A 23,349-nucleotide genomic window follows, 5' to 3' on the forward strand; every position below is an offset into this window, starting at 1 on the left:
AGCGTGACAGCGAATGATTGAAGCAGTGTACTGACGCTGTGACTTGTTACCTGATAGACTCAATAGACAGAAGAGTTGTTAGATAGAGACCAGATGAGTTAAATATCACGTTTAACAACTATACTGAGACGCGATCCAGCAGTACATCCTTGATAAACTGTCCGACGTGCACTGCACTCTGGGCTGACCGCTGGAGCACTGATGCTGCAGCAAATGACAGAGTTTGTGTGTGTGTGTGTGTGTGTGTGTGTGTGTGTGTGTGTGTGTGTGTGTGTGGTGTGCGTTTTCATTAGTATAGTGTGAACAGAGAGATCTTTATAGAAATGCAAGATGAAACGCCAGTGTGGACGTAGATCGTTTTTGTTCTAAAATGCCATTTTAAAACTAAGATGTATTAGTATAAACAGGGCAGTGTGTATTTTCGCAAGAAGGTTGCTGCTGTGAAGGGGGCAGGCCGGAGGATTGCGGAGGTTTTTAGTTGATCAGAGGATCAACTATGTACCCAAACCTAATATAAATATATTATAGGTGGACATAGATTAATTTTGTTTAATCAAAAATTAATCTCATAGTAATATAGATTAATCTAGATTAAAATGGCCTATTTGAACTCTGCCGAAGGCATTCAAAATATGTGCGCTACCCAAATAATGTCTAAAAGTTTGAGAACGGGTTTTTCAAGCCAGTTGGCGCATTAGACCAGGGGGTTATCTCCTGTTTCCAAAATGCATCACAAACTGCTTGAGAATCTGTTCTACTATGATAATTGGTGATGAAAATAAATTAAGTTCAATAAGACTTACTTTTGTTTACTAACAGGCCTACATAAGAAACAGCGATTTTCGATTATGCTTTAGACAGCCCTAGTACATGTATCTAATATAAATGTAGCTTTTTTTTGCTCCTTAATTTGACCATTTTAATGCATTTTGGATGAATAAAAGTATTATTTATTATATGACTATTTTAAAAAAAGTACAGACCAAAGACTTTTAACTGGTACTGTAAAATAGATCTGTACAATAGATAAATCATAGCAAATGTTCCAGACCAATTACCAAAATGGAAGCTTTAGACATTTAAAAGCAGCATGCTTATACTTATTGGGATGGTTGAATTTCACAGGGCACAAGACCAGTCGCTGAAAATGTGAAAGATTTGTTGTTCCAGCAAAACACTTTTCCTGTAAATTGTAAAAAACAAAACAAAAAAAAAAAACTTATTAGCATTATAAACTAACCAACCAATATCACTAAGACTGATTTTCTCTTTTTTTATGTTGTTTTGCTATTAATAATAATGAGATAGCATGCTCTTTTTTTCATGGGCTCACAGCTGCCTTTTTAAAAATTTTAATATCACCCAAAAAGGCATTTTTTTCTACAGAAGATTTCATTATAAGTAAATCCCGAAGCACTAGATTTTGGCACAAACCCTTTCCTTTCTTATTTATTTTTTACATACAGTCAGCTTATTAGACTAAATCCCAGTACCGAACAGGTGCAACTCAAGAACCGACATTATGGTTGCTGCTAAACATTCACTGCCGTTGATCAGTTTTTCCAACCCCGAGTTCTCATTTGCTATTTATCCAGCATTGTTTTGAGACCTTTTCTCTGAATTGATAACAGCTGGTGGAAGGACTAAGTGATCCAAATCCGTGTCTCCTTCAATCCCAAGCTTCCCTCAAAGGCAGCCATCGCAGTTTTCAATCAATTAAAGCTGTAGATCAAACACTGAGCAGGGTCTGGCATCGTTTGACTGTGTGTCTTTTGGGAGTGGGCTCGGATAACAGTGTGAATGAAAACCAGCTTACCAGGGGGTTGGGCACCGTTCTATAAGACTGCCACACCGACAAACTATCCAGGGAAATAAAACCCGGCTTCACCATAACACAGACTCCAGCAGAAGCATAAAGCGACATGTGATATTTGGACCCTCGCGTACAAAAACAAACCATGTAATGGCCTTCATGACTTCCATGTGCACATTTGAAACTCAAGTCCTGTTTGAAAAAAGAGGGAGGGTAGCTTGAATTTGGCTGAAATTGTTTACGTGTAAATAGTTTACAGAGAAAGACATTCTGATATCCATTCCGAGGCCACATCTGCTTAAAACTTAACCAAAAACACTGTAATCTGATCTCCTTTCAAAGCTGATTACCGTCCATTTCCTGTCGTCGCTTCCCCTTTGCACATACTACCTGTAGTGGAGTCATTAGATGCTAATTTACGCTTGAGTAAATATTACCAGGTCAGTGCTTTCCCCTGGGCTAGCAGTTTGCATTAATGAATTATTTGTCACCCACTTGGCTGTACGGTCACATCTCGTTCCATTAAGCCTGATATTAATCCAGCGAATGGCTTGAGCCCAAATGGAAGCCCTTGTCTGCGGTGCCAGAGGCCGATTGGAAGGCGGTGCCAGGGCTCGGAGACAAGTACAATAAATAAAGCCATGTAAGTGCGCCGTAAAAATCACTTATCCACATTTTGCGGTGGGCCAAGTTATGCTAGAGGGCAATCAACAAACATTTGGTCAGCAGGAAATTGCTCAAATCTGTATGTAATATTCGGGGCGAAGAGAGAATTCCTCCCACATGTTGCTTCTCTGATAAGGGTTGTTGTCTTTCCGGGAAGGACACACACTAGGATTCAATCTGCTCTGATTTAGAAGAGAGAATCACAAATGAGATATTTTATATAGGTTTCACCAAGATGGCGGAGAGATTTATTGCAAAGCAATTTTAGAATTGTCATCTCTAAAACCAATGCGTGCCTGATTTACAGAGCTTCAGAAGAGATTCCAACAACAATGCAAATTTTGTTATAGGATTAATCTACATAAAATGTAGATTTATTATGCGCTGATTGCCTCATTTGCTGGGATTTCTCATTTTATAAGTCTTTTTAAAGATGATACTAAAACGAAACACACATACACACAAAAACTCATCTTCTGAGTTATATGAAGGAACAACCTCGGAGCAATAAGTTTTCCTCTGGGATAACTTTGGCTCACAAAATCTATAAACATAACAGCATTCTAGCTGTTTTGCATCTGGTTATGGAACATTGTGTTCGTGCTTCTTTGTGTTTTCATTCTATCAGAGAAATGCAAAACAAACCCTCTGACCGTCAGTGAAATATAGAGTATTATTTATTTATTTATTTATTTGCAAATTTATTTATTTATTGTTTTATTTATGTGGAGATTTATGGATTTATTTACTCATTTGTTTATTTATTTGCATATTTATTTATTTATTATTTTATTTATGCAGGGATTTATGGATTCATTTACTCATTTATTTATTTATTTGCATATTTTTTCATATTTTTTTATTTATGTGGGGATCTATGGATTTATTTAGTCATTATTAATTTATTTATTTTCATATTTATTTATTGTTTTATTTAGGTGGGGATTTATGGATTTATTTACTCATTGAATTTACTTATTTGCATATTTATTTATTGTTTTATTTATGTGAGGATTTATGGATTTATTGACTCTTTTATTTATATATTTATTTATTGTTTTATTTATGCAAGGATTTATAGATTTATTTACTCATTTTTTATTTGTTTATTTATTTGTATATTTATTTATTTATTGTTTTATTAATGCAGGGATTTATGGATTTATTTACTCATTTATTTATTTATTTGCTTATTTATATATTTATGTGGGGATTTATGGATTTATTTACTCATCTATTTATTTGCATATTTATTTATTTATTGTTTTATTTATCCAGGGATTTATTTACTTATTTATTTATTTGAATATTAATTTATTAATTTGTTTTATTTATGCAGGGATTTATGGATTTATTTACTCATTTATTTATTTGCGTATTTATTTATGTATTATTTTTGCAGGTTTCGTTCTCCATAATTAAAGTAAATTTAGCAAATATTGTGTTACTTTTGATCCACTGGTGTTACTTTTGTGTCTACGACAGGGTCAAAAGTAACAATGTGCAACTTTTGTTTAATTGTTTGTTTTTGAAGCTGTTGTACATTTGTTCAAAATACCACCCAATACTAATTGACCACATGTATGAGTTAGTAACCACAGCAAAAATACATTTCTGTCTAAAACATTATCTTTTAAAAATATGTTTTTTTTTTTATTGTACGTTCATCCCTGCTCTTCCCTACTTACCCTACACTTGTTCAAAACCTATTTGAGTTTCTTCTGTTGAACGCAAAAAGATATTTGAAAAAATGCTAACTTTTTTTCCTACTGATTCATGGGTGCCAACAACCATCATTCTTTCAGATATCTTTTTGTTGTTGTTTTCAGCAGAAGAAAGAAACTCAGGTTTCCACACGGTGAGTAAACTATGAGATAATTAAAATTTTGGGGTGAGCTATCCCTTCAGTCATGATAATGACACTTTTTAATGGCTACACCAATGTAACCAGTTTGAAGCTATATAAAACCACTTTGTTGTTTTAAAACAGTATTCATTACTTTACACAATTTAATGATATTAAAATAAACTAGGTTAAACGCAACAAGTGAGATAAAATCTTGAGCAAGGTAGACATCTAGTGGTCTTTCATCAGCGTGAGGTGAAACGAGGTAAATCAATATTGAATACACTCGCTGTTAATTTACATGCACTTTAAAAGTGGCTAAAAGTACGTTTTTTAGTTCATATTGTATGATGTATAGAGAAAATAACCAAATATTTCGCAAACACACAACTAATAACACACATATCACACAATAAATTACATTTTCATGAACTAAACTTAGCTAATCTGTTTTAGGCTCCCAATATTATAAATATACAACAGAAAGTTACAGTACACTCAACTACATGCGTACTGTAATACTTTTAGCGTGGATGTGACACGAGTTGCCTTCACTTACATGATTTAGGGAAACTGCTTCCTCCGGCTCCAGCAGAACAAACAGCACATTCATGAGCAGTCAGTCAGTCAGTCAACAGTTTAGTACCTCTGGAGAATTCACTTCTTTTTCTCTGAATGTCACATTTGTTCAAACGCGCCTCATACAATGAGGATTATAATCTGGAGCATCGCAAGCACCTTTCTGTTCAGCGTCATTTTTACGCAACGACGTCGAAGGTATGTGGAAATAAATTACTAAATAAATACCTAGAAGCCAGCATATACCTACACGTGGCTCTCAAAGTAGCTAATTAAACTTTAAACATAGTAGAGTAGTAAAGAAGAACAAGCCATAATTATGTTTGCTTGGTAACTACAGTTTGTACAACCTTTGTATGTATAAATGTATTAGGATTGCGTTGTTCGTTAACTGTGACACGCATTTATATATTCATAACATCATATATGGAGTGTTTGAAAACGGAACTATGTGCTTTGCCCCTGTTAGACCAGTTTTCACATGTGGCGGGAACTTTACTGGAGACACAGGAATGATTGGGAGTCAAGGGTACCCCGCTGTTTACCCACCCAACAACAAATGTGTGTGGAGAATTACAGTAAGGACAGATGTGTGATTTCTTTAAATGACCTTAAAAACAGTAAAGATGCTTTTTATAAATAATTACCACTGCCATAATGCTTCTGTTGCTAGGCGGTTGCTATGGCGGTTTCTTCCATTTTTTGTTACAGAAAAGTAACAGCACATGCTTCACTATTATCCCATTTTAAAAATGATTTATTCGAAATATTTGTCAAAAATTATTTGTAAGCTAGTAACATTTATGGAAATAATACTTTCAATTTGGGGTGTTTTTATGCTTTATTGGTACTAAGAAAATTAATTGATTTGGTAATCCTGAAACTAGAATGGTATCTTTTGCAATTAAATCCTAATCTAATCATGACAAGCTATGTTGTTGAAAAAGTTTCCGTTTTAACTAAATTTTTTTACCCCAATTTTTTTATTAAATGTAGGAGGAGTTAAACAGATTAAAACACATTTACTGTGACCCTACAACCTGTGGGGCCATTTACAGTTACATTTTTAAACCATAATATTGTAGTCTAAACACAATGCAATGCAATCATGACTAATTATATATATATATATATATATATATATATATATATATATATATGTGTGTGTGTGTGTGTGTGTGTGTGTGTGTGTGTGTGTGTGTGTGTGTGTGTGTGTAAATCTAAAAGCTTAGAATTAGTAATTTCTATATCTTGTGATAAATTTTTAATAGATATTACTGAGCAATTATCTATTATTTGCAACAGGGACACTCCGGTTCATAAAGCATTACTTCGCTAAAGCAATCCACATGCACATTTTTTGTTTTCATGATTTTAGATGTTTTTAGAGGCTAAATTCAAATCTGTTCATACTAGTTCATAATTTTTTTTGTCTACTTCACAAATATTGTCAGAAGAATGAAAAAAATGTTAATTTTCGTTAAATTATAGGGGATGCCTTTGTAAAGTCCATTAAAATCTGGTGGTCATTTCTGGTACTGCGGCTAAAGAAAATCTTACACAAAAATAACTTTTTGGAGACAGGGATTAAGAAACAAACTACAGATTTATAAGATCCCAAGAGCAACAGTTGCTTCATATAATTTGTACTGTGTTTAGAAAAAGATAAGAATGCAACATTGAATGGGATTTTAAATATCTGCCACCAATTCACATAATTCAAGTAATTAAAAAAAATCTTCATATTTGAGATTGCGCTGACTCTTGTGAAACCCATCTTTAGGTTCCTCAGGGGAGGCTCGTGTCCCTCTTGTTCCGAGTTTTGGATCTTGAGAGTGATAGTCTCTGCAGATACGACTTTGTTGATGTATATGATGGCCACATCAACGGGCAGCGTCTCGGCCGCTTTTGTGGTACCGCCAAACCCAGAGCACTGGTCACCAATGGAAACAAGATGCAAGTGGTCATGGTGTCGGACGCCAACACAGCTGGGAGTGGTTTTCTTGCTGTATACTCAGCGATCCGCCCAAATGAAAGAGGTAACGAGACTACCAAATGATTACCAGCCAAATATAGAACGTGGCCCTTCCCTGTTACTTAAAATCAGCTTGACTGTGATTTACTGTTCACGTTAGGTCATCTGAATCCTTTAAAAATTAGGAAATGCAAGCTTACTGGTTACTGTTTACTGCATTGCACACACACATTTTGACTGTTCCAAAGCTCTATAAACTTCGTGCATCTTTGGAACACATCTTTAAGGGATAGTTCACCCAGAAATTTCAATTTTGTAATCCTTTGCTCAACTTCACTCATTCAAAACCTATTTGAGCTTCTTTCTTCTGTTGAACACAAAAACAAGATATTTGGAAAGATTCTGGTTGCTGGGACTTTCAAGTAATTTTTTCCCCACTATGGAAGTCCTATTAATAGCTAAAGAAAACATATAGCCTTATAGGCTGGGGTCTTTTTGCGTATGATCGCCCTTATGTTTCCCCTTTTAAATATAAGGCTGTTGTATAAAATAATAAAGTTTTAATTCATAAGTGACATTCTTTGCTGTGTCCTCCTTGATGTTTCAATGACGCATAATAATCTTTACACCATATTAAAGAAACAGCAGACAGTAAAGGTTGTCGAGATATTTTGTCAAGTTTAAAAGGTGTGTTTGTGTGCATTTAGATGCCTGTATGTGAATGTGAGACCGAGCAAAAGAGCGCTTCCTTCACAGCTCTGTTTATGGCGCAAGTGGCTTTTTTTTTTTTTTTTAAATTTGGAGATTATATATGAATACAACAGAAAGACTTAAAACTTTACAAATTACGTGTCCGCTTTTGTAGACGCTAAACAAAAGTGTCATATCCAGATAAAATAGCCTAATCTATATTTAAATAATTTAAAGAATCACAAATATCGGATATAATAAAATTGCATTAAATAAATAAACCAATATAAAACAAACGAAAGTTAGCTATAACAATTTAAGTGTATACAGTACATAAATCAAACCATTTTAAAGCATTATTAAACTTTCATTTTACAATGGCCTGTCTGAAAAAAAAGATTAGATATTTTCTGAAAACAATATACACCAGAGAAGGTTTGAAATATTATTTATAAAGTATTTGGATATGATGAAATATTTATCGTAATCAGGATTATCAAATTTGTTTCTGTTATGCTTAATAGCAGAATAAAGCGAGATACATTTTTTAAAGAAATTGTTATAACTTTTTTTGAAAGTCAAGTTTACATATAATAAGATTCATATGGCTCTGAAAAAGCTCAGATGATGGTGTCTAGGTTTTGGAAGTTTCTGATTGGCTAATTGACAACATTTGAGTTAATTGGAGGCACAACTGTAGAATAGTATTTAAGGAAAACCTCAAACCACTGCTTCCTTGTGTGACAACATGGGAAAATCAACAAGCAAGAATCAACAAAAAAGCCAGATTATAATTTGCTAAATTACACTGGGCAAGAGAATAATTTTTGGAGACTTGTCCTATGATCTGATGAAACTAAGATTGAACTGTTTGGCCATAGTTGCCTAACAGCAAGAAGGTTGCTGGGTCGCAAGTTCGAACCTCGGCTCAGTTGGCGTTTCTGTGTGGAGTTGGCATGTTCTCCCTGCTTCGTGTGGGTTTCCTCCAGGTGCTCCGGTTTCCCCCACAGTCCAAAGACATCCGGTACAGGTGAATTGGGTAGGCTAAATTGTCCGTAGTGTATGAGTGTGTGTGTGTGTGCGTGTGTGGATGTTTCCCAGAGATGGGTTGCAGCTGGAAGGGAATCCACTGCGTAAAAATGTGTTGGATAAGTTGGTGGTTCATTCCGCTGTGGCGACCCCGGATTAATAAAGGGACTAAGCCGACAAGAAAATGAATTAATGAATGAATGTTTGGTCATAATGACCAGTGTTACAATTAGAGGACAAAGGGGAAAGCTTACAAGCCTAGAAACACCATCCTAACTGTGAAGTATGGGGGCGGCAGCATCATGTTGTGGGGCTGTTTTGCTGCAGGAGGGACTGGTCTACTCCAAAGCATAGATGGCATCACAAAAAACTGAAGCAACATCTCAAGACATCAGCCAGGAAATTAAAACTTGGCTACAAATGGGTTTTCCAAACAGAACATGATCCTAAGCATACTGCCAAATGAGTTAAAATGTGCTTTAAGGACAACGGAGTGAATGTTTTGGAATGGCCATCACAAAGCCCTGATTTTAATCCTATAGAAAATTTGTGGGCAGAGTTGAAAAAGTTTGTGTGAGCAAAACAGCCAACAAATCTGACTCAGTTACACCAATTCTGTTCGGAGGAATGGGCCAAAATTCCTTCAAATTTGTGTGAGAACCTTGAGGAAGTATACCCAAAACATTTGAAAAAATATATATAGTTTAAAAGCAAAGCTAAAAAACAAGAAAATGTATGTACATTTTTTAAATTATTGAACAGTAAGAATGATTAATAAATGTATATAAAACAGTCCATTAAAAGTGACATTGTAGCTTCAGTTTTTGGGCTCAGGCCCATCTGAACCGCGCTCTGGCACACCTCTTCCAACCGGACCAGGGCCAGCCAACAGAACTGCGCCAATTAAGAGCACCTTTAACCTAAGTACTGTTTGGGAGACAGAACTTTATACTAGCTACAAACATTCTGTGTTTACTAAGCTTAGCAGGACCTTCTTATCTGGCTGTTGTTTTGCTAATACCCCATTTAGAACTCAAAATACTCACACCCATTGTAAAATGTCATTAAGTTTACACTTGAGGCATAGGTCACCCCCAATGTACAAAGAATTGATCACATAAGAGTTCATTCAATGTAAAAAAAAAAAGACGACTTCCAGTGTGCAATGCGGAATGCTAATGGTCTATTCCGATTCAATGAATTATGCTAAGCTAAGCTAAAGTGCTCCTGCCAGATCTAGAGATTTGCTGAATGGATTAAAAAAATAACTGTTAAACTCTATGTAACTTGGAAAATGAACCTAATTGCAAAAATTAAAGAGTGTTTCTTTTAGCTGCAGTTTCAGAATAGCTTCCCCAACACTGGTGTCTGAATTCATTACTCAAACACATTTAAAATGTTACACTACATAACACTAATAACTGATTATTGTTCATTACAGTTGACCGGTACTGCGGGGGTCTTCTAGACAAACCCTCTGGGATGATAAAGACCCCTAACTGGCCAGATAAAGACTACCCGCCGGGAGTAACGTGTTCCTGGCATATTGTTGCTCCTCTAGACCAGGTGATAATTCATTCTTTCTTTGCTTTTCATGCATGGCTGACAGCGTCTTGACAGGACGAGTATGAATAAATGTCTTATTTAAATTGCAAAGTAACTTCCCCTTCGCAGATCATTGAGCTGAAGTTTGAGAAGTTTGATGTGGAGAGAGACAGCAACTGCCGCTATGACCATGTGGCTGTGTTTAATGGGGGAGAAACTAATGAGACACGTAAGATCGGCAAGTTCTGCGGAGACAGCCCACCCATGTGAGACCCTCAGTCCATCACGTATGCATTAATATATGATTTACAACCGGCTCAGTGTTTATGTGCCACAGACATTGACCCCCAACAGAAATGTATGTGATTATACTGGAAAATGTAATGGAACGTATTACATAATATACAGTACTAGTGCTTATATTTTTCACTATGGACAGTGAATTGACACTATATAAGTGAGCCTGGACCACAAAACCTGCCATATGGCACACACATATTTACATCTGAAAGCTGAATAAATATACTTTCCATTGGTGTATTATTGTTTGCTAGGATATTGTTGGTTAGGATACATTATCTATATATATATATATATATATATATATATATATATATATATATATATATATATATATATATAATTTTTATACATATATAACTAACATAATCTCTCATACAGAAAGAAACTTACATATCTTGTATATAATTTGTTTTTTCTTCCCTTTATCAACAACAACAACTATAAAAAGTAAAACATAGGGAGCTACAAATTCAAGAAGAAAATATATTTATTTAGACGCATAATATTACATTTATTTCCCAGAGATGGGTTGCGGCTGGAAGGGCATCAGCTGCGTAAAAACGTGTTGGATAAGTTGGTGGTTCATTCCGCTGTGGCAAGCCCAGACAGGGACTTACACACACACACACACGTTTGTTTTTGTGAAAAGTGGGGACATTACATAGGTTTCCATTCATTTTATGCAGCCCAAACCGTATATTGTATTGCCCTCACCCCACCCCACTCCTAAACCCAACCACCACAGGAGACTGTGTGCAGCTTTACTCTCTGATTAAACTCATTCTGTAGGATTTATAAGCATTTTGAGAAATGAGGACGTCACCAATGTCCTCATATTTCACCTCCTTTTTGTAATACCTGTGTCATACCCATGTCATTATACAGATTTGTGTCCTGATATGTCACAAAAACACGTACACACACACACACACACACACACACACACATATATGTGTATATATATATATATATATATATATATATATATATATATATATATATATATATATATATATATATATATATACATATTACACATATATATACACAGTATATACACATTTTTTATTCTTATTCAAATATTTCCCGATTGATGTTTAATGGACAAGAAACATTTGACAAAATTTCCTATCCTATTTTTTATTCTTATTTTTTTGTTTGGCTGAAATAAAATCAGTTTTTACAGTTTTCAACATATTTCAAGGTCAATATTATTAGACCCCTTAAGATGTAAAAAAATATTCTAATTAACCTAACTTGCCTAATTATGAAACATGATAATTTATTTTTATTTTAGAAATACTTTTTAAAAGTGTATATACCTTTTAATTACACAATATAGCACTCTGTATATTTTCAATTTACTTATAGGAGTACTCCACTTGCTTTCGAATATAGGCCCATTTTACAAGTTAACTTGAATTCATGCAGCCAATCTCTGGGTCTGGTGGGAGCACTTTCAGCTTAGCTTAGATGCTTGATGGATTAGACCATTATGTTTCGAAAAAAGATTTCTGATAACTTTTTCTTTTTTCCTACTTTCGTAGTTACGTTAAGACTGATGCAAAATGAAATGTTTCAAAAATGTCTAAAAAAACACTACTCTCATTCTGGTACAATAATAAAAGGAACTCTGGCTATGAGCCATGGCTGCAGCAAGCACAAGATATTACGCAGCACCTGAAAATAGTCCCCAGCTAAGTAACTAGGTAACTGCACTGTGTATAAGCATTGTGTCCGCTGCATGGTATGGCAACTAAGTTCCTTTATTACTATGCCAGAATGAGAGTATGGTTACAATTTTCTATTGGTCTTAGTACAAAATAAAGTAAGTAATAATGTAAGGAAAATTATTAAAACTCATTTGAATTTGTTGAACAAGATGCTAATGGTCTAATTTGACTCAATGATTTATGCTAAGCTAAGCTAAGCTAAGCTACTGTATACGTGCTCCAGCCAGCACTGGAGATCTGATGAACGGATTCAAAAATGGAGGTCAATTTACAACTGTAAGAGGAGTTGTAAAATGAGCATTTTCCAAAAAAATTAATAAAAAAAGTGTGTGATTGTGTAAAGGTACATTGCAGGGGTGGGCAAACTGGTCCTGGAGGGCCTGTGTCCAGCTTAGTTTAGCTCCAACCTTCCTTAACATGGAAGTTTCAAGTATACCTAGAAAGAGCTTGATTAGCTGGTTCAGGTTTGTTTATTGGGGTTGGAACTAAAATATGCAGGACACCGGCCCTCCAGGACCGAGTTTGGACACCCCTGGTATATAACCCCCCCTTTACCCCTAATAAATGTTTATGTTTAGACTAATAAGCTCATGTTTAATCTTCTGTGCAGTTTCTTCTTTATGGTGCACTTACAAACCACCTTTTTAATTAATAAAGCTTTACTTTACAGAAATATTTGGAAAAGATATATGGCAATTCCCATGCAACATTATATATTTGATCTTCTAGATCAATTTATTCATTTTACATGTCAGGTAGAGTTGAGTTTTACCATTTTTGAATCCATTCAGGCGGTCTCTGGGTCTGGTGGAAGCCGTTTTAGCTTAGCTTAGCATTAATCACTGAATTTGATTTGACCATTGCAATTTCCTAAAACAAATATGAAAATAAAAATAGGCTAGTCTAAAATATGCTAAATAGTTAGCCTATTTTCAAGTCTAACTCATATTAGCCTAGAAAATAACAATGTTCTTGGTACACATTGGAAAATGATCAAAACATCAACAAAAGATGCTAATGGGCTAATCTGATTCAATGATTTTATGCTAAGCTAAACGAAAAGCTCTCTAACCACACCTGGAGATCAGATGAATGGATTAAAAAATGGTAAAACTGAACAGTTTACGTCTAGAGGAGTTGTAAAATGAGCCTATTTTCAAAAAATAAATTAAAAAAGTGTGTTTATGCAAGGATATATTCAGACCGAAATGTATTTTTCAGTGGTTGATGCTACTTTATTACATTCTCCCCATTACCCCTAATAAATGTTTATGTTTAGGCTTTCAAAATTGGTTTGTGTAATAAGCCTGTGTTTAATCGTCCGTGCAGTTTTCTTTAAGGTGCACTTAACCGCCATTCTGATTTTTAAAGCGTGTCCGCATTGTCAATAAAGCTTTACTGTACGGAGGTATTTTTAAAGGATACATGTCCATTCCCATTCAACGTTATATTTGATCTCCTACTGTAGGTCAATTTTACAAGTCATGTAGAGTTGAGTTTTACCATATTTGAATCCATTCAGCTGGTTTCTGGGTCTGGTGGAAGCAATTTTAGCTTAGCTTAGCATAAATCAGTTAGTTTGATTATACCATGACATCTTGCCAAAAAATTAAAATAGGCTAGCCTAAAATATGCTAATTACTTAGCCTAGTTTAAAGGCTAACTCATATTAGCCTAGAAAATAACTTTATGTTGTTCTTGGTACACATTCATGTAACTAGAGAAAAGGAAAACAATCAAAACTCTTTCTAAATTTTTTAGCAAGATGCTAATGGTCTAATCTAATTTAATGATTTATGCTAAATAAAGCTAAAAGCTTTCCAACCACACCTGGAGATCAGATAAATGGAATAAAAAATGGTAAAACTAAACTGTTAAACCCTAGATGAGTTGTAAAATGAGCCTATTTCCTAAATAACAAATCTATTAAAAATGTGCGTGTGTTTGTGTGTATAATATTCAGGATATATTGGGGCCGAAATGTATTGTTTAGTGGTTGAGGCTACATTATTACATTCCCCCCATTACCCCTATTAAATGTTTACGTTTAGGCTTTAAATACAGAATTGGTTTGTGTTATTAGCCCGCGTTTAATCGTCCGTGCAGTTTTCTTTAAGGTGCACTTACAAACCGCCATTTTGATTATTAAAGCGTGTCCGCATGGTCGATAAAGCTTTACTGTACAGAGGTATTTTGAAAGAATATATAGTCAACATCATTTATTTATTTGATCTCCTAGGCCAATTCATTCAGACGGTCATCATCTCCTCATAACGTTTCTCTCCGACTTGAGTCTGACTGCTGATGGATTCATTGGCCATTACCGCTTTAAATGGAGGAGTCCCAGCACAGCGAGCGCCCCTTTGACCCCCGCGGGCACCATATCACCCAGCACACCACCCGCAGGTCAGTCCACCAGGATTCATTCACATGAAAAATGCAAGTAGCGGCACGGTGTAAAACTGCTGTACATTATGGGAATAAACGCGTGTAGGTAATGACATTGGAATGTATCGGAGATTTATTGTGTTTGCTTCATATGGAAGCCATTAGTCGGTTCACATGGGAAGACTAATGTGCTTCTATTTTGTTACAAAAGTGCTTTGACGGAAATAAATGTGTGTGTTTTATACTGTTCTAGTGAGTTATTGTCGAAACTGATCCTTCTACCTCTTTTCCAACAAAAGCTCTTACATATTCAGAAGAACTTTGCAAGCAGAAATGTAAAAGGACTGGAACAATTGAAAGTCATTACTGCTCTAGTAACTTTGGTAAGTGTCCGTTGTTTGATTTTAAATGTGTATTCTGCTTTCCGCAGACTCGATTAACAGCAGGATTTCTTGGAATTTCTTTGATTTTGCAGCTCTAGGCGTCAACACTGCTGTATTTTTCATGCTTTTAGTGCTTTTATTAAGACATTAAAAATATTAGTTTGATTTTTTTTATTAAAATTATTATTAATTAATTATTTATCTTTTTTTTTTTCTTTTCTTTTGTATTAAGATGCACCTCATTTGTATATTCCCGCTTTTGAATGTTACCAAGCCTCTCATGTTAAATGACAACATATGGACTGAACAAATATGGTACACTCTGTTTTCTCACTGTCAACTCAGGAACTCTGGAATGATGTGTATATGTGTGTATGTATGTGTGTATGTGCATATATGTATGTATGTATATATATATATATATATATATATATATATATATATATATATATATATATATATATATATATATATATATATATATATATATATATATTTAATTCTTTCAACTCCGTGGTTTTGGTAGGGTCGGGGTAATGTAATGCTTTAAACTGTAAATGCAAAAACTCAATAAATAAATATTCAAAAAAATATATATATTAGTTTGATTTCGTAATGAAATAACCAATTCTGAAAAAGAAGTTCATTCATTTAAAAAAATTATGAATTTGCATTACTTTATCAAATTAAGTTTTGAGGATGAATATTGGGATCACTTTATAATTATTTCTTTCTTTATTAAAACTGTACTATACTTACAATTAGATAACTTCATAATATAATTTAGATGCTAAAAAAAATCTATTTTTAAATAATAAAACAATGTTTTTTATAAAATAATTCTGAAGAATGCCTCTTATTTTCACAAAGGGTATTTTTTTATAAAATATACATTAAAACAAAAATATTTAAAAGCTATTTTTACAAATTAAAATAACTCCTTTCTCTAAATACATTTTAAAATGTTGATTTATTTTTAGTGTAAACCTTCAGTAATATAACATTTCATACTGGTATCAGTTATTTATGTATGTATGTATGTATGTATGTATGTATGTATGTATGTATGTATGTATGTATGTATGTATGTATGTATTTATTTATTTATTTATTTATTTATTTATTTATGTAAATACCATGATAATCTAAAATGCCTATCTGTAATAAAATAATTGTAATATAGGCTATATTACATATAGGAAACATACAGGCTATAGGAAATAGCAAAACATATTTTTAGCATTTAGAAATTCATCAGAATTTCTAAATGCTCTATTCTCTCTATTAAATGTTTCTCAAATTATGTTTAACAGAGCAAGGGAATTTTCACTGTATACCTGATAATATTTTTTCTTCTGGAGAAAGTCTTATTTGTTTTATTTCGGCTAGAATAAAAGTAGTTTTTAATTTTTTAAAAACCATTTCAAGGTCAAAATTATTAGCCCCTTTAAGCGATATTTTTTCCCATAGTCTACACAACAAACCATCGTTATACAAATACTTGCCTATTTAACCTAGTTAAGCCTTTAAATGTCACTTTAAGCTGTATAGAAGTGTCTTGAAAAGATCTAGTAAAATATTATTTACTGTCGTCTTAGCAAAGATAAAATAAATCAGTTATTAGAAATGAGTTACTTCACATATACACTCTAGAGACATCAGAAAAAATGTAAAAAGGGGCATAATAGGTCCCCTTTAAAAGTTAACTAAACCTCTCAGTCAGTTTCTGTTTTATTAATGCTTATAGATGGAAAATGTGTTCAGGCCGATACTGAGACTCAGCTCCTTTATTTTAATTGCAGCGGCAGTAAAGCTGCTGAGCACAGTAAAAACAGCAGAAGCGAGCATAGCGGGACTATACATACTTCATACATAACCATGAACATGCAGTTTTATGCCAAAAAGAAATCATGATTCCATGAATATACCGGACTTTTTTCTTTCTTTCTCCTTCCTCAGTGATTACGGCCACTCTTATCTCAGCAGCCATGAGGGAGCAAAGCGTTCTTGCCACTTTTTCCATCATGCACCTTTATAAAGAAGGAAATTTAGCCATCCAACAAGCTGGGAAAACCATGAGCACCAAAGTAACGGTCCTCTGCAAACAATGCCCGCTGGTCAGAAGAGGCGAGTATCTTTACACTGATCCATATACAAAAATACCAAGGTTATTCATTTTAATTCTAAAGCATGCCAGAGGATATTTTAGGCATTATTTTTTTTACATTTATTTGTGTGCTTTTTGTATTTTATAAAACTATAACAAAATGTAGAAAAAAAAAAAACAATACAATACTGTAACAGTCAGAAGAATTTCAGAACTGCCTTAATTCTTCATGGCATAAATTCAACAAGGTACTGGAAATATTCCTCAAAGATTTTGGTCATCCATGATGTGAATCTCCCATTCCACCACATCCCAAAGTTGCTCTATCGGATTAAATTCTGGTGACTGTGGAGGCCATTTGAGTACAGTGAACTCATTTTCATGTTCAAGAATCCAGTCTGAGATGATTGGCGCTTTATGACATGGCGCATTATCTTGCTGGAAGTAGCCATCAGAAGATGGATATACTGTGGTCATAAGGGGATGGACATGGTCAGCAACAATACTCAGGTAATGTTCAAATGATGCTCAACTGGTACTAATGGGCCCAAAGTGTGCCAAGAAAATATCCCCCAGACCATTACACCACCAGCAGCAGCCTGAACCATTTATACAAGACAGGATGGATCCATGTTTTCATATTGTTGTCACCAAATTCTGACCCTACCATCCGAATGTTGCAGCAGAAATCGAGAATCATCAGACCACACAATGTTTTTCCAATCTTCTATTGTCCAATCTTGGTGAGCCTGTGTGTATTGTAGCCTCAGTTTCCTGTTCTTAGCTGACAAAAGTGACACCCAGTGTGGTCTTCTGCTGCTGTAGCCCATCCGCCTCAAGGTTGGACGTGTTCAGATATGCTCTTCTGCATACCTCAGTTGTAACAATGATTTGAGTTACTGTTGCCTTTCTATCAGGTCGAACCAGTCTGGCCATTCTCTTCTGACTTCTGGCATCAACAAGGCATTTGCGCCCACAGAACTGCCGCTCACTGCATATTTTCTTTTTGTTTGTCCTCTGTAAACTCTAGTGGTGGTTGTGCGTAAAAAAACAACAGTAGATCAGCAGTTTCTGAAAAACTCAGACCAGCCTGTCTGACAACAACAACCATCCCACATTCAAAGTCACTTAAATCACATTTCAACCCCGTTCTGATGCTCGGTTTGAACTGCAGCAGATCGTCTTGACCATATTTACATGCCTAAATGCATTGAGCTGTTGCCATGTGATTGTCTGATTAGAAGTTTAACACTTAGTAAGTTAATGAGCAGTTGGACAGGTGTACCTAATAAAGTGTGTATACAGTATGTTTGTTTAAGAGTTTCTCAAAGTCCTTATTAAATCATAATTTGTCCAGTAGGAAATCAATGGCCAAAACTGAATTTAAAAGCATTTTTTATTTGTACTTTTGAAGGTGAATAAATAAGTGTGGTTTATTCATAAACTAATTTCGAGAGGATCACGTGCTTATAATCAACACGGCTGGCTCCTTATTAGCTAATCAGCCCTATTAGATGATTAGGGAAGCATTATAAATAACCTGAGTTTTTCACTCCAGTTATCTTCGTCTTGAAGCTCCCCCCTTTCCACCCCTTCATCCTCCTCCTTTTTCTGATCGGGCGACACGGTGGCCCAGTGGCTAGCACTGTTGCCTCACAGCAAGAACACCCCCGGTCCAACCTTTCGGGCCGGTTGGTGTTTCTGTGCGGAGTTTGCATGTTCTCCCCGTGTTCAGGTTTCCTCCCACCGTTCAAAACATAAACCATAGCCAATCGACTAAAACAAATTCACCCAATACAACCTTAGTTCACACTTCTTACGGTGACAAGCAGGGGAGTTCTCGAGACCTACCTGACCTCGAACTCCCCTCTCGCCCTTCTAACGGGAGGGAGCCCCGGGCTCGAGGATATCAGGGCTCTCTCCCGGGACAGCATGCCAAATACGCTTTATTGATTATCAACTAAGTGTGAACTCTTGAAATAAATAAATAAATGAATGAATGAATGAATAAATTAATAAATAATTACATACATACATAAAACATTTAAAAAATACATGAATAGATATATGAAATTTGGGGGGGGAAAAAAATCACACCTGAGACCTTCGTGCCCAGATTTGTCCACTTGGCCTGAATGAAGCTGCGATTTGTAATATGCTTGAGGGTTAATTGAAACCATCTCAGCTGGCGAGTACAGCAGATGTTTAAAGTTGATTGAGGTAGATTTTGGAAGGTGATAGTTTGCAAATTTCAAACTCCCCCCAAAAATTCTTTTGGCTCCACTTATAGTGCTGAGATATTTCAGGCAGGATATGCCATTTCAGCGTCACGGGTGTGAAACTTAAGCTTGCTCAGGAGAGGCTCTCGGTTGGTTTCCTTGTGTCACAGACAGCTAGAATAATAACTTTCTGCAACCACATGGATGGTATGTGACTTTATTGTGCCATGCTTTACCTCAGCTCACTTAGTAGTAAAATATTAAGCCATTGCTCGGAAACTGTGAAAACAACTTTTGTTTTGAGGGAAATTTCTAGAAATTTGCCATGGAGGAATTTGCGTCAAGGTATGTAGTATAGGTTTTTGTATTTCAGAGGAGCTGTTTGACATTAATCATTTGCAGTTGAATTTTTTAAAATGAAAAGCAGGGGAATAAATACAGTTGAAACCAGAAGTTTACATACACTCTAAAAAAAGCAACATAACTATTTTTTAAAAAAATGTCTGATGGTAAATCATGCTAAATGTTTACTATTTTAGGTCCGTTAGGATTACCTAAATGGTTTACATTTGCAAAATGTCAGAATAATGAGAGAATTCTTTTGAGAATGTTTCAAGAGTTCACACTTAGCTGATGATTAATTATAAAAGCTTGTTTTGCATGCTGTCCCGGGAGAGAGCCCTGAGCTCATGAGATCCTTGAGCCCAGGGCTCCCTCCTGTTGCAAGGCGGGAGGGGAGTTTGAGCTCAGGTAGATCTTGAGAACTCCCCTGCTGTAGCAAGTGATTGCTCTCGAAAATAACTACGTACTAGAAGCATGTCATTGGTGCCAATTTGGATTGTTCAATTGACTTAATTGCATGTTTTTAGGCGGTGGGAGGAAACCGGGGAACCCGGGGGAAACCCACGTGAGCACGGGGAGAAGTGCAAACTCCACACAGAAATGTCTGCTAGTTTAGTAAAGCCAGGAACCAGAGACATTCTTGCTGTGAGGCAACAGTGTTACGCACTGGGCCACCGTGTCACCCGTCCAAGAAGGAGGAGTAGCGGAGGAAGGGGGGACTCTTCAAAACGAAGATAGCAGTGGAATGAAACCCAGGGTATTTATAGTAGTTTAGGAGTCATCTGATTGGAGCGTAGTGATTTAGATAATTCGGATCCAGCCGCTAGCAATCATAAGCACGTGATCCTCTCGAAATTTGTTTATACATAAACTTCACTTAATTAGTTTCTATATAGTCAAAAGTTTACAGACATTTCCTTGGTATTTTTTTTCCTTGGTAGCTTTTCTTTTAAACTGTTTAACTTTGGTCAAATGTTTTGGGTATCCTTCCTGATATGTTAATTTTTTAATATGGCATATTTAAAATTTTGGTAAACCTGGCAACCCTGACTGGGATTTTGTTTTATTCCAAAAGGACTAAACCTTTTTGAAGGAATCTGCTGATGTCAAACTCTTAATGCCACAAGTCAAAAGGTGTATATGTAATTTATATTGGGCTATTCGTAATGTAATGTGTTTGTTTTGATTCTTTAGGGCTTAACTACATAGTCATGGGACAGACCGATGAACACGGACAAGGCGTTATTTCCCCTTATAACTTTGTGATGCTCTTCAAAACCAAAAAGCAACAGGATTTGGCCGTGCTGAAAAATATACGCTGCTGATGTGCACAGGTGACCAAAGCTGTTCCTGGATTTGCATTCACTTTATGTACATGCGTTTGATAACATCCATACTTTGACTCTTTTAGTAATAACGGTAACACAGTGTCTTCACTATAAGTGTCATGAAAAGATTCCAGCAACAAGCAAATTGACTGTTTCGATATGACAGAAACATTTTAATACCAGCCACTGCATTTGTTAACATTGCATTCTTCATTATTTAAAATATCTGGCTACCGAATGATGGGTGTTGTTGCTTTCATTTCAAACTTTCATTTTCCAACAACCTTATTTAACCTTTATTTTAATTTCTCTGAAATTCAGAATTGATTTTAAAGTGCTTTTACTGGTTTATAAATCCCTCCATAATTTACCCCCATTCTATCTCACAGAGCTGCTTCATCCTTACACTCCTGTGAGATCTCTTAGGTCGAGTGAGCAGAATCTTCTGTCAGTTCCACAATCTAGGCTAAAACGTAGAGGGGACAGAGCTTTCTCTGTGGCAGGTCCTCGGTTGTGGAACACCTTGCCCCTTGAGATCAGATTGGCTCCATCATTATCCACTTTTAAATCACGTCTTAAAACATACCTTTTTAGCTTGGCTTTTTAGATTATTTTAATAGTTCATTCTACCGCTATTTTGTAAATCTTTACAGACGTTTTGCTTGCTTTTTTTCTTGTGTTTATATTCTGTCTTTTATTTTTTATTTTTTATCTTGTCTTATGTACAGCACTTTGGTCAGTCTTGTGACTGCTTTAAAATGTGCTTTATAAATAAATGAACTTGAACATTTTCAAGATCTGAGGATCTGAACTCGCAACATGCCAATAAATGCCACGTAAAATGATATCCAAGGCCACATCGGTAGCATTTATGTAAGGGATAATCAACGGCTTGCCTTGTGCTAAAGGATTTTAATGCACGTGCACGTGCACGTGCATTTAATGAAGTGCATTAATATCCCTTAACGCACAGCAAGCCGTTGATTATCCCACTTATTCCATGGCTAGTTGCCAAAGTGAGGGTAAGTTTAAAATAGTTTTGCTTTTTGCAACTCAATATTTGTCCGAATTTTGGTCAGTTTTGACATGTTAGATTTTCTAGTCCCTCCACTGAATCAGGCAGGGAGGGAGAGAAAGAGAGAGAGAGAGAGATGTGCGTGCTGTTTATACCAAGCGGCAACCTCCCGCTCTCCCTCAGGAAGCCAATACAGAAGTAACTAAAACTGCAATTCATTTGAAATTCCGCTAGTTCTGGCCGCTCCTGGCTCCAAAATAGAGCAAATTTTAATTGAGCCCACTGTTTGAATGGCCAACTCTACAGCAGAAAAAAAGGTGTTTACAGTCTGGTACAAAAAAAGATTTTGGTTAATACAGCTAATATTACCCTTCATGACAACTGTGAGGGGGGTGAATATTTTTATAACTCATCTGTTTCCTTTATATTAAGTTATATTAAGTTTGCATAATCAAGGGAGTGGCCTCTTGAGTGACAGTTAGGTCTCGTTGTTCGCCGTCACGTCACCTCAGCTAAATCCTGCAGATTAGCCACTGAACTCTGCATATTTATCGTATTTCTGTGTTGTTTTATGTGGCTTTACACAGTCGACTGTCTTTTGGACTTGTTTCCAAAATTATTAGATGGCATGGTATGCCGAGTGCACTTAATTGTGCTCACAAACCATTCACGTGGCCTCCGTTTCCCATGTGAGTAAAGTTATATACTTATATACCATCTCTATTTATGTATTTGTTTTATTTAAGATCATTTATCATTTATATTTATATTTAGAGCTGTAATGCACTGCAGAATCTGACGAATTGATTAGCTATAGGCTCTAGAACAGTCATCTGAAGCGTTGTCATACAGTGTTATGCTGGATTTCATCAATAGTCTTACATTTACTAACACAGACTCTATCTGAAGTGTTTGGAAGTAATTTGCGTTTTTCTTTTGTTGAAAAACATCATAAGAACAATGTTTAGTGGCTCAATGTATTACTACAGTGTTTTTAAAAGTCTAAACACTTAATTGATATAGTACACAACCAAGCACAAGTGGTCAGAATACAAACGAGTCACAGGTGATAAAGTATTAAGCGTTCTCCCAAAGTAAAGTGTGTCTGAACCAGTTCCAAGCAAACTGTCAGCAGGTGTCTGTAGCTCCGTTCACTCTCCGCCTCTTTGCACTTGTTTGGTATCCCGCCATGGGTGTGATGACGCGCGAACAAAATGGCGACGGTTGGCCATTGGTGACGTCACGGATACTACGTCCATATATTTTACAGTCTGTGGTTTATACCTGTTAATAGTAAGATGCGATTTCATCAATCCAATCACAGGTGGACAAATAAGACATTCCCAGTCACACCTGGAGTGTGTTTCCAGTTACACATGTTTCTATTG

General features: G+C 35.5%; 1 protein-coding gene across 2 annotated transcripts; it reads left to right on the forward strand.

Annotated features, from left to right (window-relative positions):
- Window positions 1-4,950: 4,950 nt before the first annotated feature.
- pcolce2a (procollagen C-endopeptidase enhancer 2a) lies at window positions 4,951-21,184 on the forward strand. Of its 2 annotated transcripts, none has more exons than XR_015478227.1 (9): window positions 4,951-5,102; window positions 5,374-5,482; window positions 6,688-6,943; window positions 10,040-10,164; window positions 10,273-10,409; window positions 14,419-14,585; window positions 14,867-14,950; window positions 16,910-17,374; window positions 17,448-17,567. XR_015478227.1 is itself a non-coding variant. In XM_087240458.1 (9 exons), the coding sequence occupies exons 1-9, from the start codon at window positions 5,032-5,034 to the stop codon at window positions 20,941-20,943; spliced, it is 1,248 nt and encodes a 415-aa protein (XP_087096584.1). In that variant the 5' UTR covers window positions 4,951-5,031; the 3' UTR covers window positions 20,944-21,184. The 2 variants fall into 2 exon arrangements, 1 of the variants encoding a protein (XP_087096584.1); XM_087240458.1 differs by lacking the exon at window positions 17,448-17,567 and adding an exon at window positions 20,813-21,184 and having other exon boundaries at window positions 16,910-17,077.
- Window positions 21,185-23,349: the final 2,165 nt, after the last annotated feature.

The sequence above is a fragment of the Danio rerio genome, chromosome 2, assembly GCF_052040795.2.
Source record: "Danio rerio strain M-AB ecotype USA chromosome 2, GRCz13ab, whole genome shotgun sequence".
In the NCBI taxonomy this organism is placed as follows: domain Eukaryota; kingdom Metazoa; phylum Chordata; class Actinopteri; order Cypriniformes; family Danionidae; genus Danio; species Danio rerio.

Coding starts and splice junctions, on each gene's coding strand:
- pcolce2a (XM_087240458.1), top strand. CDS start 5,032: ATGAGGATTATAATCTGGAGCATCGCAAGCACCTTTCTGTTCAGCGTC. Junction 5,103..5,373: donor TTTACGCAACGACGTCGAAG/GTATGTGGAAAT, acceptor TGCCCCTGTTAG/ACCAGTTTTCACATGTGGCG. Junction 14,951..16,909: donor TTACTGCTCTAGTAACTTTG/GTAAGTGTCCGT, acceptor CTCCTTCCTCAG/TGATTACGGCCACTCTTATC.